Source organism: Argiope bruennichi, chromosome 11 (assembly GCF_947563725.1).
Source record: "Argiope bruennichi chromosome 11, qqArgBrue1.1, whole genome shotgun sequence".
Classification (NCBI taxonomy): domain Eukaryota; kingdom Metazoa; phylum Arthropoda; class Arachnida; order Araneae; family Araneidae; genus Argiope; species Argiope bruennichi.
In genome coordinates this window covers 39,467,384-39,486,467 of record NC_079161.1, presented here as the reverse complement: position 1 = coordinate 39,486,467, position 19,084 = coordinate 39,467,384, and the positions used below count along the sequence as shown (strand labels likewise).

The following is a 19,084-nucleotide window of genomic DNA, read 5'->3' as shown; positions in this document are numbered from 1 at the left end:
TGCTTTCTCTTTATTATATTATGCATGGTGGCCATAAAAGAAATCAATCATTTGGAGTTCGATTGCCAAAGATGGATGCAGTAATATGTCAGCACCACTTTTTAATTATACAATTCCTATTTATGCAAAAAAAGGAGCGAAAGCAATGCGTAATTTCAATATGGCACTCTTTATGCAGTTGAGTTAAATCCGTTGGGTCCAAATGTCCTTCCGCTGGTGTGATGTGGAAGTTTGGAGAGGGGGTCGCTCTCGGCATCTGACCGAGGTGGGGTTCAAAATTACGACGTCCGTTACAAATGCCCCCAGGGATGCTTTAAAACGGTACGTTAATATAAATACTCTAAACTTTATGCAGTTGTCGCAGGTAAGTAAGAACAAAGCAGTTACACTACACCCTCCCCCCCCCTCCATTTTTTATGAATTCGTTGCCAGTTTAGTTTATTCAGTTGACCTCTCAAGTGTTCTGAGGAAATGCATTCTATACATTGCATGTCCTAACACAGCTTGTAATAATTTAATATTAATTTGTTGGATATGCAATGTTATAAGACCCAAGACGATTAAAGTCATATAAGTAAAAATTGCAGAGAAGTTTGAAACACATATCCCATTTTGGGAAATTGCTTCTATCTTGCATTAATATAGTAAATTGTCTATTTCTGAACAGTTGCTTCACCAGAATCAATGGTTCCTAAAAATTTCAGTTAGAGTTTTTGTAAGTTGGTCTTAATGATTTTCAATAAAATATTTTTAAACTTCAATTTTTCATAGACATGCAACTTGCATTATTTTAAAGGCTTTACCCAATTCTACTCATCATCCTATTTATTTCCCCAATTTTTTGTATATGCATGCTGCTCTTAAGTACAAGCTGGCCATAAAATAACTTTCCCTATTTGATGGCTTTTACAGTTAAAACAAATGAACGAATTGAAACCACATTTCTTGTACAGACTGTGAAAGGCATGGGAAGATGAATTCTGCAGAAAAAAAAAAACTTTAGTACCAAAAGTTGCCGATAGGAGAAATACTGGCGCTGTAGTCAAGTACAAACGAGGAAATTTGCATATCGAGATGGATTATGTAAGATTCTTAGTGCGAGCATGACAGCAGCGCTTTGCATTTCTTGTGTATAGAGAAGAGCAAACGACAGTGTCAGCAGTTCAATCTTGACTATTGATGTGTTCTTGACTGTTGTTAGTGATTGACTGTTGAAGTGTGCTTAATATGGACCCTACCTTACCTCAGCATGCTTTACTGGTAAAACTGTTCTACCCTAGACAGTGTAATACCATTGCTGCTCGTAAAGAAACCTGCAGGACTTGAAACAGAATATAAGACGCACTTTTATGAACATCTAAACTGACAGTTCACATGCAACCGTAGAGTACGCCATACACCGTATACAATATGTTGTACACAAAGATCAGAATATTGAAAATGTTGTACGGTGTCCAGGAGACCTTAATATTAATGAATAAAAAATCGTTTCCTGTGAGCTTCATGAATTCATTAATAATTGTATTCCAACAGCGCCAATATTTCCTCTATCGGCAACTTTTAGTACTAATTTTTTTTCCTACGTATTTTATTTTCCTATGTTTTCTACGGTTCTGTATATGAAATGTGGTTTCATTTCGTTCATTCATTTTAGCAGCAGATGTCGCCAAACAGGGAAAGTTATTTTATGGCCAGCCTGTATATTTAGGCTATGTTTTACTACTGTGTACTTGTGTAGAATAAGACGTCTTTGTCTCTTCTTGAGTCTGTTGGACCATTTTCACCACCGGGTGTATTCTGAAATTTTTCCTTAACAATAACAATATATAATATTTAGAACACTGAATTGTAAAATGTAAGATATGGACAAAATTATAAAAGCACTTTGGAAACAAGGATAAAATCATGAAAAGTACGGTGTAGAATTATTGATAGTAATATATTATTGTAGAATTATTGATAGTAAGATAGTATCACTGACTCTCCTACCCGCCCGAAGGCACACGGATAAATAATACTTAACACTTAACACCTCTCCATACCCCTGCGACTATAATCTTAACGATTATTTAAACAGTTGGGTGGACATGGAGAGTGAGAGTTGCAGATGGCTAAGCTAATGATGTGGAGGTAATGGTGATTGGGCTGATGATGTGGAGCTGATGTTGGCAGAGTTGTAGTTGGCTGGGTTAAAGATTTTTAAGCTGCAGTGGGTTGCATTGGAGTAGGTGAGCTGAATTCGGTTAGACTGGTGAGGAGCTGACTTGGCTGGGTTAGAGCAGGAATGGTTGGTTTTAGGTTGGGTTGGAGCAGGGATGTCATGGGCTATGCAGGACTGAATGGAGTTGTCTGAGCTTGAGGATGCGCTGCGTTGGTTGTTGGAGTTTCCGGGCCTGGCGGAAGTCTTGCCGTGCAGGTGGTGAGATGGGTTTTCCGATGTTATAGGAGTGGTGGTCAGTATCTGAACAGCTGTGACTCTTCATGCAGGAATTGAACCATTTTTCTGATCTTGGCCCTGCTGAGAGAGTTATCTGCTACCCTGGAGAACCAGACCTGTTGAAGGTTAGCTGATGGTTTCGTTTAGGTGATAAGATGTAGTTAAAATGCATTCTGTTGCGTAGTGGAGTGGATAAATAATACTGAATGACCGGACCGCCGCAACAGTAACACTGGTGGGAACTGTGATTGAGTCCTGAGGGTCATCATTGGCCACGGTACAACCCTTCCAGAAGGAAATACGTTCCGTCATCGATGGGAGCAGCCAAATCCCCCACCTTTTTGTGGACCCTCCAGGGTGGCGAGATCCAACCACCATACCGGAAGCATCTCATCCTCATTTCGAGGTGCACCCCAGAGGTTAAATTGCTGATAGTATTCAGAACTGATTGTAGTTATCATTGAACTGATAAAGAAGAAGTCTTATATAGTTTGCTAGGAAATCTTAACCCGTTCTTCATGCAAATCAGCGATTAACTCCTTTCATGATTTTAAAAGTTTTCGAACTTCCACTGACCATATGTGAGTGGTGTGGTCGCAGTATAATAAAGTAAACCGATACTTGTGTATTAATTTCATGTATTTAGCAATCAAATGTTATGGAAAAGAATAATACAGTGCTCTCTTTCGTCGGGTTTTTTTTCTGAGATCATTAGAGAAGTTCCAGAATTACGATAAGTATTTTGGCGTATTCTTTTTCGAGCGATTGAAATTAAAATAAAATTTGGCATAGAACTGCAATTGTAGTCACTAAACCATGCATCAAGTTTCATTTGTCCCAGTCATTACATTTTTGAATTGTCACTTTTTATTGCCTACGAAATTAAAGACTGACAGATGGTCAACTCTTTGATAGATTTGGTTCAAAATTTTGTAAAAATTTACATTTTAGATACCAAAACTGAAAACCAAATTAAATTTACTCAAGTTGTTACATTTTTGAATCATCACTTTGAAAAGTTTGAAAAAGTACACACAGACAAATGGTCACCCCCTTGAAGGACTTGTTCCAAAATTTGGCACACATCTGTATTCTAAATATTACAATTCTACACTAAATTTTATTCATTTTGCTCTAATTTTTTTAGCTATCATATTTTATCATACTCAGACAGCTGGGCATACAAATTTCTTCAAATCGATTTCTTTCAAAATTTGACAGAAATTTATACATTTCATTCACCTAGCGCAAAGCGGTATCTTATTCACAGGCTAACATTGTTACAAAATTGTGTTTTTCAGACTATTGTATCGCAAAGGAGAGCTGATACATGAAGATTCGTCAAACTCTTAAGTTCGACTATCTTGGCTATTACAATACAGTAAGCTCCCATGCATCTAACCTAATATGGCAGAAGGACTTGCCGGAAAACAAAAAAGCCGGATAGGCCGGAGCCCTATGAATTCATTTCTTTGCTCACTAATATAGAAGATAACGTTTTTATACCAAAACTCACAGTTATAATGCTTATTTTCTTACATCTTATTGAGTACTAAGCCCTCTATTTATCTCAATGTGAAAGCAGCTGCGGCCCGGAGAATCATATAAGCAGTTGTCGGTAATGTGTCGAGTTAAAATAGAAGGCTCTGTACTGATAATTTATATATGTATGTAAACTGCACTGCACGTTTCAAGAATTTATTAGAGAAAAAGTAAATTTAAGTATATTAACTGTTCACATTTGAACATAAATTATGTAAGGCCAACTTAAGTGCAGGAAACATAAACAAAACATTAAGGTAAATCGCAGATTTAATTTTTAAGAAAATCGGCTCAAACTGATTTTTTTTTCATTAATAAATAATTAAACAGATATAAAAAGGTAACCCTAAGATAAGAGTCAAAATTTACAGTTTTTAGGATTTGAAAAAGTCCTTATTAGATGACTTTACAGACGTCTTGCCTTCTTCATTTAATTACGATAAAAGAAAATTAGGCCGAATAGTAGATACACCGGATAGTCGCGAACGGGATACTCGGAAGTATACTGTACCTCTTCTTTATATACTTCATATAAGAGAAATAAAAATAACGATAAATATATTAAAATTTAAAGTCACTTATGAAATTCGTTAGAAAATGCATTATTGTTTAATATTTGGAATTTTTAAAAACTAATTTCCGCTGTATTTAGTACAATGATTTCAAGTGGGAAAACATTTTTATCAACTCCTTTTTTAGAGATTATGTATAATTAAATTATGAAATATTTCAAGGAACAATCATTCCTTAAAATTACCGAATCAAAAAGAGAGAGAGAGAGAGACAGAATGCTATCATTGAATGAAAGAGGAATATACTTTAGCTTTGGTCATAGAAATGATTAAACTTCACGAACATGAATGGACAATGCGCTGCGAACTTAATGCGTAATGTCACCTAGATCAAAAAGGAGGCTATACGAAATATATATGGCTTCTTAAGTCTATGGGATAGCCGGGCCAACGAGGCCATTATATAAAAAAGGGTCCATTACCAGAGAGAATATGGTTGTTGGAAAAAAAATTGTTATTCGTGAACCCTATATCGAACAAAACATAATTATCTTTCCTCTATTTGCATATAACACAAGGAATTTATCAAATACATCAGGAAAATTCTTATTCAAAATTTACTTTTATTTGAAAACATAGAATAAACCATCAAGAGTGGTCTCCTTAAAACTTTCTCGTATACTCTAACAAAAGTGTTGTCCCAGAGAACGTCTTGAATTGCACTGGCGTACAATAATTACAAAATATTAACCTTTGGCGTGAATTTAGCATTGGCGAGATTTTTGGCGATTATTCCTTGGCATGCGATTAATAGTATTCCCAAATCAAAATTGTGTCTCAGATGTGCTTTTCTCAACCAATTGAAACAATGGACATAAGAATTGCGCCTGTGGTCGCAAAGTGCCATACCTAATTTGATATATTTAATTCCTTGTGTTTTTTTTAATTTGTTTTTTTTAGCTATCGCGATTACATGCTTCTGCAGGTGCAGACTGAAAGACGCTCAACCCCTATTGGATTTGGCTCAAAACTTGATAGGTGTCTACGCTATAGATGCTAAATAAGGACACTCAATTTTATCACTCTAGATCTTTTCGTTTTGTATCTATCTTGTTAACTTATATTAGAACGGTGGGCCGCGGTGGCCTGGTGGTAAGGTCTCGGCTTGTGAGCCGTAGGGTTTCAGGTTCGAGACTCGATTCCACCGAAGAACCGTCGTGTAAGGGGGTCTGTTGCACGTTAAATCCGTCCTGACGAAACGTCCTCCCGCTGGTGTGATGTGGCTTGGTGAGGGGGGTGCCAGCTCAGGTGTCGTCCTCATCATCATCTGACCGTGGTTCAAAATGACGAGGTCAACGTCCCAAAATAGCCCTAGCGATGCTTTACAACGAGACGTTAATATAACTAAACTATATTAGAACGGCCGGACAGACAGACTTCCACTAAATGGATTTTAAGAAAATCTACAAATTCGATGTAAATGCTATGTACCAGGCTTCATCCGTCTAGCTCAAACATTTTGGAGATGTTTTTTGTTATAGACAGGCAGATAGAGGACGGACATTTTCCAAAAACGGTTTTTTCGAAAGTGAGGTCACGTTTCCGTGTAGATTCGTCTAAACCCCGAGTTCGAATTTTCGTGACGATTACAATATTTTCTTTATACTAAGCATACGAGAAAGTAAAACAAAATGCCTAAATTAGGTATAAAAAATGAACTTAATGCTGGAATTTTGGAAGGTCCTCGAATCTGATTGCAAAGAAAAGATCTTTTAATGGCACATGAAATCAACATCATGAATGACACAAAGGGAAAAGCGGGGGTCTCATTTTGTCATGCTGTCAAGAACTTACTAGATACCCAAGCAGGTTTATTTCATTACATACTTCACAGTTACAGAAACGTCAAAGTAATTTGAGCATAAATGTTCATTACTAGCACAATTATTTAAATCATTTCCATGAAGATATCATAAGTATTGCAAGGTCACTGTGGCCTGGTGGTAAGGTCTCGCCTTCGGAATCGAAGGTTCCAGGTTTGAGACCCGATTCCACAGAAGAACGGTCGTGTAAGCGGGTCTGGTGCGCGCTAAATCCGTCGGAAACAAACGTCCTCCCGCTGGAGTGGTGTAGTGTGGGAGTTTGAAGGCGGGGTGCCAATTGAAGTGCCGTCCTCGTCGTCTGACCGCGGTTCAAATTACGAAATGAGTCCCAAACTAACCCTAGTGCTGCTTTAAAACGGAATGTTGATATCACATAACTAAACTAAACAGAAATATTACAGAAGACAAAGGGAACTATTATATTATGGAATAAAGATAATCGAATACCCGATAACAGAGCAGATGATATACTGATATGATGCATTAATGTTAGAATTTAGAAAAAAATTCGTGGAAACACAGTTTACTCTAGTGTCAAACCGAAGAAGCTTTCAGAGTGAAATAAAATGTCTTTTCCTTGTATTTCGTTTTTCTCATTTTTAATTTTTATTTAATTAGTGAAGATTTACAGGAGAATTACTATTTTTTTTTTTTCATTTAACTAAAATGTTTGCAAAATTTTTCAATATATATACATATATTTCATTTTATGTCTTTACACTAATGCGACCAATATGCTAACAATAATTTAATAATATTGTTTTTATATATTGTTTATAATATAATATTGTTTATATTATATGTTTATAATATTGTTTATAATATAATATTGTTTATATTATATGTTTTTAATATTGTTTATAATATAATAATAATAAACACGATTTCATATTTTATAAATTAAAATTGATGCACAAAAACTAATATATCTGCTTTCAGTCCACGCATAAAATAAGCTTTTAAAAGATCCCAGCAAAATAATAAAGACCTATGTCTTGTTTTAAACTTACATTCTCTCAATAACAGTTATTCTCTCAATATATATATATATATATATATATATATATATATATATATATATATATATATATATATATATATATATATATATATATATATATATATATATACTGTTATTGAGAGAATTTTTCAGCATTGTTTTTTGCCTCTACATTTAACACAATCAAGCCATAAAGACAAAGACATGAACATGCATAAGAAATCTAGTTTAAAAATGAAATTTCTTAAAACTGTTGCACTCTGTTGGAATACACGCATTTGAGAACCAACTTCAAAGTTGATATAAGTTAAATACACTTTCAATATTTTATTAAACCATTTTAATAAATGCAGTTTCTCTTTTTTAATACTTTGTATAAATATAGTTTTGTATAGCAAATTGAATAACTCTAATTAGGGAGATAAGTTCATTTTTCAGCAGATCATTTCGCAGTAAATATAATTTCTCTATAAATACATAAACTATCTAGTCTCCAGAATAAAAATAAAAATTTCAAATATTTTGTAGAACGAAATTTAGCTATCCATGGAAATTTTTTTACTAAAACTATAGTATTTTTATACCACTATTTGCATTTAAATTCACATTTAGGAATAGTTAAAAGGAAGAAATTTTTTAAAAATTCATGATATGTCTTTATAACTCAATATAAAAAATAAACATTTTAGTCATAAGCATTAGAAGAAATTTATTTAAATTTATGAAATGTCTTTATTACTCTATATTAAGAACAAGCATTTTAATTGGTGTTCCCTTCTCATATGTTATTGTTGCAATGATTGCGGTGCCAATATACTGAATAATTTTACTAGATTAAATAAATCCATTACAGATAAAACAGTACTCTTTTTGCATCTTAGGAAACATCAGAAATTTTTACTGCTATTCAGTGTTTAAAAAAAGAAAGAGTCCAAATAGCAAACAAAAATAATTATATAAAAGAAGAATTTCTATTACAAAAATCGCAAAAGTAAAAAAAAAATTATTAAATTTTTAGTTTTGAATCAAGAATAATTGCCTATTTTACAGCCATAGATAGCGAATCTTGCATGATTTTAAATTTTAGTATGTTGCATTATGTTACAAAAAATTGCTAAGAAATAACTTAACATTTAGATTCAATGCGTTTTCTTACTTTTCATTATATCAAAAGAGCCTATTAATTTCAAATGAAAGCAATCAAAATTTCTGGATTCATATACCTGTTACTCGAAATTCGCTCATTTTACTTAAAACCATGCTTATATTACACGTAAATTTCTCTGACACTATTTTAACTTTGTCGCTGAATTGCACCATTTGCAACGCTCCTCAGCGGCTAAATGCGGAACTATTGGAGATATAGAGTAAAGGTAAATGAATTAGAAAGCTTCAATTTAGAAAGAAATGACACTTTGTGGATAAAAGAAGAAAAGTGAAAACAAATTTGACCGACTTTCATTTTTCGCATCACCTGGAATGGGTGATTTGAATGCTGGCTTTAAATAACGATAATGAAAACTTCGTAATTGACTTTGTCCGCAAGTTATAAAAACATCAAAAATATAAATATAATTCCAGGCTCATTTTAAATTATTATTACCACTCATTTACCAATTCCATACTCAGTTGGTCATATTTTTGTCTAAACTGACTGAATTCCCCATCGGATAGGGAAGATACGAGCTACATTTTCCCTTTTTAGGGATTACTGTGGTCTGAAGTCTCTACAGTAAATTGGTATTTAGAGAAAAACAGGTTTTCAAAATTTTAATTTGATTTTTTAAACAAACTGAGTTAAAATGCTTTTGAGTCTCTTTATTAAATTTGGGAGGTATTAATGCACTAAAACCATTTCTATACCGTTTTGAAATTTAAAAAAAAATATTATTCAGTGATTAATTCTTATCATATGCAATATTGTCTCTGAACATTTTTTGACATTTTTAATCATTTTTAATCAAACTTTACGTCTGTATTTTTTTTTCTTTTATCTTTTATTTATTAGATTTATGCTCTGAAAGGTTATATACTATTCAATGAAAAGTTCTTCTCATATTCTTATCTCTGAATTCATTTTTGACTTAATTTTAATAATTTTTAAGCATATTTAACGTCAAAATTTTTTTTATCTTTTATATTTTAGTTATTATATTTATGCTCCGAGAGGTTACAACGATATAAAATGGTTTTTTTTTTGGAAATATTATATATTTGCGATATTAAGAGCAAGTTATAAAAATGAAACAATGAAAAAGAATGAAAGCTAAAACTGTTATCGTGCTATTACGTTTTTGATGAGAGGTTTAACTATCCATTAATTTTTTTCATCGTATATCATAGGACATAACTATTACTTATAATCTTCCGGAACATAGATGAGGTCATTCCATAAAAAGTAACTTTTTTTCATATGACAAAAAAAATATTAATTTGCTATATTTAATCATACAACTTAAACTCTCTCTCTGGTCTATGAAACTGCACAAAAATTGAACTGGCAGATGCTCATTTACCGAACATTAAAGTTTCACCTGGAGTGTTTAGCGTAACTGATCATTTACAAAAATTATTTAACTCGATTTAGCATAAATCAAAAAAATTAATGATGATTTAAATATAATAATTCCCCGTGAATGCAATAATTTTCTGTCAGTAGCGATACATTTTAACTTCCGCGTTATTTTCACTCGTCGATTTTCATTCCGAATTTTATTCCTTCTTTTGGGGGGGGGGGTGCCAAAAAATCAGCTTGAAACTAGACATAAAAAGCAACAATTTCATTTAAATTAAATTATCAGGCAAATATAAATTACATTAGGGGTGTTCTCCTTTCGAATTTACATACATGATTTGAAATGTTTTGTATTTAGCATTTTAAAGCTCTCTTCATTAACCGATTGAGTCTGAATTCTGCTGTAAATCAACAGCCAAGATATCAAGAGTAATAATACAAATTTCATTCACTTTTCTCATTAACTTTAATATTTATGTACTCGCAGACTGAAAAAGAAACAGACAAATAGACACTTTACCATATTGTCCTGAATTATCTTGATCAAAATTATACAAATGATGATGATTATGGCATAAAAATTAAATATGTAGACCAAGATTATTGCAGTTTTCAGTTTGTGTTCTTCCCGCCAATGGAAAAAATTGATAGACAATTCACCTTTTGATAGTGGTGATCCAAAATCTGAAAAAGATTTACAATTCCTTCCATGAAACAATATGCCGAATTTCATCCATCTAGATCATTGAATTTTATGGAATTGAGTTTACATACACAAGAACAGATCCTTAAATCCGAAATCTGATAGAAACTATAATAACTTTTAGTCGAATACGAGGAAGCATAAGATAATTTGTTTATAAACAGAGATAATATCAAGATTATTTCGTGCTCAGGAAGATCGAAACGTACGAATTCATGAATAACCTTATACTGGAAATCTGACAGTTATATTATTTTCAACGATAAAATACTTGTGCGGAGAAAATAAGTTTTATGCAGGCACGAAGACCATGAACTTCTCATTTGTATCAAACATCTAAGAGACATTTCACTTTGAACGTTAAGCAAACGTATAAAATTCAAGATATACTCATTAATGTTTAGATTACTGGCTGGTGGAAAACTCGTGCTACTAAACTCGTGCTCGTAATTTCCCACTGTTAATTTGTAATACCATTCTTTTTTTTTTTTTTTTTTGCTCAATACCACTCTATTATTAAATAAATGAATCAAAATATTGCTTCATAAATTTCGATCGCTTCTATGAGTATAGGCTTGTTGATAACTGATTTAAATAAGGTTTCAAAACAATTCAAAAGCTTTATTTTGAGTTCTATATTATAGAAAACAGACAATTGCGCTTGGACGATGGATAGGTATTGTGTATAGTTTCTTTCCCCGTTTTCTCGCTAAAGGATAGGGGCGATCATCAATTAGTAACACTGCTTGCCTGCATTTTCATTGAAAATTTGTGATTGACCGTTAGAGGGCGCTATAATTTAAGATACTTTATAATAACTTAACAAGGTTTATTAACTCAATTGGAGAAGCGAAATCACTCTTAATTACAATGTTCATTACAGAGAATTGTTTCCGTTTGTAATATTCTCGATAATATTTATGCTGTTACAATGTTTCTTTAGGTATGACTGTATTCGTTTATTCGTATTGCTTTGACATTAATTTATTTCTATTTTAATATTTCATCTATTAGAATGCTCAGCTATTTGTGAATGAATCTGCAGGTACATTCTGTTTATTCTGGTTTGTCTAAATTTGGTAACCTTCAAACATACAAGACAGTTAAAAATTAGAGGAATTAAATTTTACAAAATGCAAATATAAACGCGCGTATGTAATTACAACATTTTAAAGTTTCTTTTGAAATAAATTTGAGGTTCAAAAGCGCAACGTTAAGGTTCATAGCTGAGTAACATAACCATTAGACAAAAGTGATCACTGTTACCCGGAGGTTGTTATTTGGCTTATGAAATTACCAACACAAATTTAATTTAATTAATTATTATTTCCATATTAAAGTTCCGTGATCACAGTTTTTGACTGCTTAGTTGAAGCCTTGATCCTTTGTATGTTTGAAATAATTTAAAATCATTTTAGCTAAATCAATAGTAATTTATAATCGTTTCAGTATTTTTTTGTCTTTGTCCACCAAAGTATGAACTGCTTGGTCTTTGTCTACCCCACGGCGATCCGCCTACCCTAAAAGGTGTAACATCTTGGAGGTCGACGGGAAGAAGTATGAACTGCTTGTTTTTCCTGAAATTAAAAACCACATACCCAGAAGGGTATATATAGAAAATACGGTTTGATTTTAGCCAATAATTTTGGGCAAAGCCTGTTTTTTTACCCTTTAAAGTGCCATTTGTTTCAAGTCATATTATGTTTAAATATTTTAGGCTTAAAATTAGAATAAGAAAAGGGATTCATTTAGCTTATTAGATAAATTTAATTTGATTCATTAATTAATTTGGTTAATTAATAATTAAGTAACAAATCAAGACACATCATTTTGTGTGAGATAAAGAACTGAAGCATCTAAGTTTCTGTCTTTCTAAAAAAATTTGTCAGAACTGATGCCAACCTACATAAATTTATACAAAGATTGATAAATTTGGTGGGAAGCATACTTCCCACGGCCTTAGAAAGGGTTAAATACCTATTTAATTTCGATCATCCTTGTAATTTTTTTTTAAAGGATAAAATGCAAAATGAAAAGAAAATCCTACAAATGCAATGAATTTGAGTCGTTTGATTCTTGAGATAAGCTAAGATCTTAGCATTGTTAATAACAGTTTCTTTGCACGCTTAATAATATAAAGTTCTTGGACGTGAGGGACGATTGGAAGCACAGCAGTAGAGGTTTTCAAAAATGAAAAGATTAGCCATGTGATCTGAAATGTAAGTTTGGTAACTTCTGAATTACAGGATGACAGATTTTGTTTATATTTCAATGAAATAACAGATAAAAAAATAACTATTATAAAAAGACAAACTGTGAATGACAAGATCTGCTGATCAATAGCTCTAGCAAGCACCAAACTATAAGTTTTGAAGAATTCTGTGAAATTCTTTTGCAAAAATCAAAATAATTCTATTTAAATTTCTAGAAAATTCAAAGATTCAGTCCAAATTTGTTTATATTTCAATGAAATAACAGATTAAAAAAATGGCTGCTATAGAAAAGGCAAAATATGTGTGACAAAGGAGTTCTGTTGACATTAATGTTCTGTCTCTAGTAAACATTAAACTATAAGTTTTACAGATTTCTTAGAAATTCTTTTGAGTATGTCAATTTGAGAAAATTCAAATAGAAAGATTACATTCAATCCCCGTATAGCAGTTGCTGACAAGCTTAGGCATGTTATAAATACCTTTAATTTTTCGCTAATTTTTTTTATCTCGTTTTTATATTGTTTTCCATTTTATTATTTTAAAATTGTTTTAACGAAATTCACGTACGGAATTCAAAAGAAATTTTTATCCCTTTTATTTAAAGCTGAATACCGGCATGATATTTTTTTCATAATAATGTTTAGGCTATCAGTAACTTTTTAACGTGCCTATAACTGTCTTATACCGTTTTGCATTTTAATGTTTTAAAATCATTTTAAAGGAAATTCATTTTTTGGATTTTTATTGCCTTTATTTAAAGCTGAATTCTGGAATATTTTTTTACAATTACAGATTCGACTATCAGTAACTTTCTAAAGTGCCAATAACTGTCTTGTTTACCACACTTCTATAACATTTTTGGAGAAATGCGTAAATTTCTCAAAAAAGGTATTTCTAACATGATCCAACAACGGATTGACTGTCTGTCGCTCTGTACTTTCAGAAACATGTAAATTCAGTAACTCAAAAACGCAGTGACTTAAATATAACAAATTTTTTACGCGATTTTGCCACTTTAAATGTAGTTTTATGTCAAATTTTTGTTTCAATCGGTTGAGAAAAACACCAATTAGATTTTGGTTACTATTAATCGCATGCAAAGAATTTATCGCCAAACAACTCATTAATGATGACACGATGATTCATAAAAAGTGCTAAATTGGCGACAAAAATTAATATCTCGCAACTAAAGTACTATGTAATGTAACTAATACTATGTAATGCGTTCTCTGGTATGACAAATTAGAAAGTATGGAGAAAATTTTGGGGAAACCATTCTCTTCTGGTTTGTAAAAGAAATTCCTAAATTTCCATTTGAACCCTTGTTTACCATTTCAATTTTCTTAAAAAGTCTATGAATCTATTTACGTGTGTTACGATTCCGTATTATTTTCTGAGATTGACAAAAGAGTTTAAAAATCACAAAATAAATTTTCAAATCAGAAAACTACCAAGGAAACTTACCTGAAATTTAATCCCAAACTAGCCTTCTGTAGTGCCATCATTTTTTTCAGTCATATGTAGACATTCACTAGCGACTCCGCGAGTATCAAAACATATTAAGAAGACACACACCTGTTTTTATTACGTATGAAAGGTATCATTCAGCTCTGTTTATCATAATTGCTTGGTGTAAACGCGAACACATTAAGTGTTGCTTATTGTATAAATAAGTAACAAATGAGCCTCTTCTTGCAGATGCAACCTACTGATCATTGACAAATAGAAATAATTTATTTCAAGCCCTTTTCTTGCGTGAGGTCACATCTCCGAACTGAGAAGAAATTATTCGATACGTTAGTTGTCATTCATTGCAATACCTTGGATAAATTTTCAAAAATAATTGTAAAATACTGATTTTAAAATAGAAAAATGTTTTTGAATTAATATTATTGTTAATTTTGAAATCATTACTTTTAAGAACCAATTTTTAATTTACCACTATAGAAGATAAATAAATTTCTTATTAATATTAATACAACAACGCTTATCGTAATTGGTTGAAACGGTAGTTGTCTTTTGTTTGTTTGTTTGTTTGTTTGTTTGTTTTATTTTGATTACACTGAGAGAAGATGCGGCTTTGCCATGAAGTTTACGCTGAATCATTTCGTTTTTAGTCTATGTTGTATGTCATAGTCGGATAGTATGGTCATTGTATTTTTTCCAATTAATTGGCAAACATTGGAATGTTATCATTCTGCATACAGTTCTGGTTTTAATCGTGATTATACCATATTCACAATACGGACTCCAGACTACTTGACAAATTTTAAAGAAGCTTCTGTTTCTAATTGTGTTATAATTAAATTAATTTCTGCAAATACTGGAACAGCGAATTTGCACAATTTTTTCTCTTATATATTTTCTTTTTATTCACGATAAATATCGAATTCTAAATTATCTTATACTTCTTCTTTTATTAAAAATAGTTACTTGCAGATAATGCATTTATAACGTGTGTCTTGAGATATTACCAGCGAAAAATAATAATTTATCCTCGCACTTTGGGTTCAATGAATTTCTTTTCTTCTTTCAATGTTGTTACGAATTACAATGTCTAAGAAATAGGTGGCGCTGTATGTATTCACCTACATTTGCATATATTGCATACTCTTTTTTTGTGCATTACTCACTTCTATAAATATGTGGTGAATAGCATATAAGCCAGTTAACAGCTCTTCTACCCGAACAGTTGTTTTGGTATAATAGTTATGTTACTGGACTGCGAACCACAAGGTCCCAGGTTCTATCCTCGCACATTCACATATCGCTATAAATAGTTCGCATAATAAAGATTTGTGTTTGAGATCTCTGGAGTTTTCTCTTAACAAAGAGTAGTATCATATGAAGACCAGCTGCAGTTAAGATGACCCCCTACACATGTAATACAAGCCCAATGAAATAAATTGTTTTCACTCTCACAAATTCAATTAATTTATTTCTGGCAGTCTCATTTTTAGAAGTGAGCCGATAAAACATTATTAAAATATTCTTAACCAGATTATCACTTTTCACGCATCTGTAGTGATGTATATTTACTTTATATGTTTAAAATAAAACTTCTTGATTGTCTGTGATATTACTGAAAAAAAACTGTGTATTCAAATTTTATAAGATCATCATTTTGTGCTTTCTGTTAAATATTTTCAAATTTTGATCTTTGTATACCACTTTTTTATATCGAAAATTTAATTTTCCCCTTTTTTATGCACTTTGTTATTTAAACACTTATCAACTCTTTACTGATGCAATTTTTATCTCTTGTGGAGAAATATAATTTTCTTTTTAGTAATAGGAGTAATACAGTCACAAAGGGATTTTAGTTCTCTTTTATAACTTTAAATGCGACATTAATCCAAAAATAAAGTAATTATATGCTATGATAAAATTGCTAATCTTGATCACGGGATGCTAGCCATGCTTAGCAAAGATCACGGGATCTGAAAATATCTCTGGGTATGTAGAATTTAAAGCAGAACACAAAGTCACTTATTTTGTGTTTCTTGGGTAACTATCATGTCTTCACTGAGATGGACATTCCTGATAATGATAACTGATTTCGATCAGTCTTGAGCAAATTTGTTTTAAGCATCATTATTATTCATTTTGCTATGTTTATTTCCCAATAATACTTAAAATCAGCTGGATTTTCAGGAAGTATAAACCGTGACAGGGCATCTTATCTATGAATGAATAGTCATAATCGAAACTGTGACCAGTTAATGGTTCTAAAAGAAATTATTGAGTCATTTCATGATTAATGGTGAATTTTTATTCTTATTTTCATTTGTGGAACCGGTAAATAAAGAAAGACTGTCGAACAAGATATATATATATATATATATATATATATATATATATATATATATATATATAGAGAGAGAGAGAGAGAGAGAGAGAGAGAGCAAGAGTTTTCCCATTGGCCTTTTTATGGCCATTTGTTACAATGGTTCCAATTGTTCCGAAACTTGGGGAACCAATCAATGGAGCATGTATAATGCAATTCAAAATGCAGCATATAATTTTTAGAGAAAGTAGAAAACAAAATATTAATTTAATTCACATTGAAATAAAAAGTATCGTTAGATATATAAGATGAAAAAATACAATGAAATGTAGAAATGCTAATTCAGTAACAGACGTAAATTCTTTATTTGGTTATATTTTACACTCGGAAAGTATACGGACGAATTCATTTTCCCCAAAACTGTTTACATTGTTTATTATTTACAGTTAAACATAATTCACATTGACTGCGCATATATTGGTGACTACTTTCGAAAATTCCAGAATTATTTTGATGAGCTGAGAACCTGACTTTTCACCTTTTTTCTGCGAGAATGAGCGAATAGCGCACAAAGAAATGTTCAGTATTTCTGATAGATCTCATCATATGATTGATAATTTTCTTCCACTATCCCAATGTGCTATTTTTGTTTACTTCCGTTGGAGTAATCATTGGAAATCCAGAGCAACCTGTTTTTTTCTCGTTAAACATTTTAAACATCTTACTACGCTAAAGGGAAGAACAGTTTCTCCAGTTTCTTAGCTTCCTATAGTATTACTTACTCTACAATTGGCGATAGTTTAAGGCAAAAATAATTTTTCAATGTTCTTTTTACATGTCATATTGCTTTTCGACGTAGGTGAAATTGAAATAAAAACACTTGAAAACTGCCAAGGCAAAGCAGTGTATCGTAATAATTGCATGTATTCGCCAGACATGTGATAATCATTTAATTCTTTTGAATTTTTTAATTCACTTTAAAAAAAATATGACAATTCGTTAATGAACAGCCTTCATATGTATATACTTACATTACATATACAGTCTTCATGCGTAACTCTTCGGAAAACAGTACGAAACTGTTTCTTTCGTTTATTTATATCGAAAATAAAACTTCGATTTGCTTGAAACTTTGCTCAGCTGATATGGATCAAAAACATGATTCATATAATCCATTAAATAAAGACTAACTATTAAATCTTATATTATTTTCTTTTTTCAATGTTTTCCAAAATCGCTTATTTGATAACTATAAAAATAATATCGTACGTATCACCATTGTGACAAACTTTTTTTTAAATTCCTACTATTAGCTGACATTCTCTCTATATATCTTGTTCAAATTTTTAATCGTTAATAAAATACTTTTTATTCATCCACTCAAGTTCAAATACATTTTTTGAAACTTGTAGTGGATGACACTTGATGTTAATACAGTTTTTTTCAAATATTAATTAATTAATTAATTTTGTCCAGTAATTTCTGTTTGGTCGCCAAAGTCGCCAGATCCATCGCCACGTTTGTCGCCAAGCTTCATTTTGCCACTTAATATTGTAATTCTGTCATATGTATATACATATTTATATTAATTGTAATTATCTAATAAAAAGTAACTAAAATATTTTTTTTGTTGACCTAAGTAGGAGTTGACTTAAATTTTTTTTATATATATATTACTTGTTAATTATCAAATTACTTATAAGAGGAATCTCGAATGATATTGATTTTCATTGTTTCTTCGTTTATTCCCAATTATTCTCAAAATTAAGAAAGAGCGAGCTCAAAAATATATTACAGTCTCCCGTTCAATTAAAGAAACATATAAATAGTGCTATCATTCTTGAAAATACTTGGTGTTTAGTTACATTAGTTCTGAAGGGCTTAAGAATGAAACTGATTATTTTATTTCTTTCTTCTAATAAATTATTGAATATGAGTTCTCGATAAGGCCTTTTCCGAGCCTTCGAATCATTTTAAGGCCAACTATGTTAATCCTTCCTGAAAGATTCGGTGGCTTTATGAGGAAAAAAATTCGTCTTTCTTATACCGGTTCGGTTAACAGAGACTTGGATTAATAAGATCCCGAATAATTAAGATTGTATTGAATTTTGCTCAGCGTGAATATTGTATCCATTAAAATATCATATATATATTTAAACATCCACTCTATAACCAGGTATTAACAAGAACTACTTATTACTGGATGTAAGGTAACATATTCTGATATAAGAAATAATGCTGTAAAAAACATTATTAAACAACATTAGAGTGAACTCTAATGTAAAAAACAAGGTTGTAAATCTACTGTAAAAAATACGGTTTCAATAAGATTTCTTAATCCTACATTTAATATTTCATTTAATTCTGTCAAATAACATATAAAACATTAAACTATTTCAAAATGTTGGAAATTCCTTTAAAATAATTAAGAAATATTCAGTGATAAATGTGGCATATCTATTGTGATAATCCGTCTTGAGTGACCTCTTGCA

The 19,084-nt window shown here is 31.3% G+C and overlaps 1 protein-coding gene across 1 annotated transcript in view; it reads left to right on the top strand.

Annotated features, from left to right (window-relative positions):
• The first annotated feature begins 202 nt into the window (after positions 1-202).
• LOC129956520 (iroquois-class homeodomain protein IRX-4-like) overlaps positions 203-19,084 on the top strand; it is a 69,486-nt gene continuing 50,604 nt past the window's right edge. The window contains exon 1 of the mRNA XM_056068442.1: positions 203-364. Within this exon, the coding sequence (XP_055924417.1) occupies positions 203-364 (162 nt within the window). The remainder of the gene's footprint in view (positions 365-19,084) is intronic.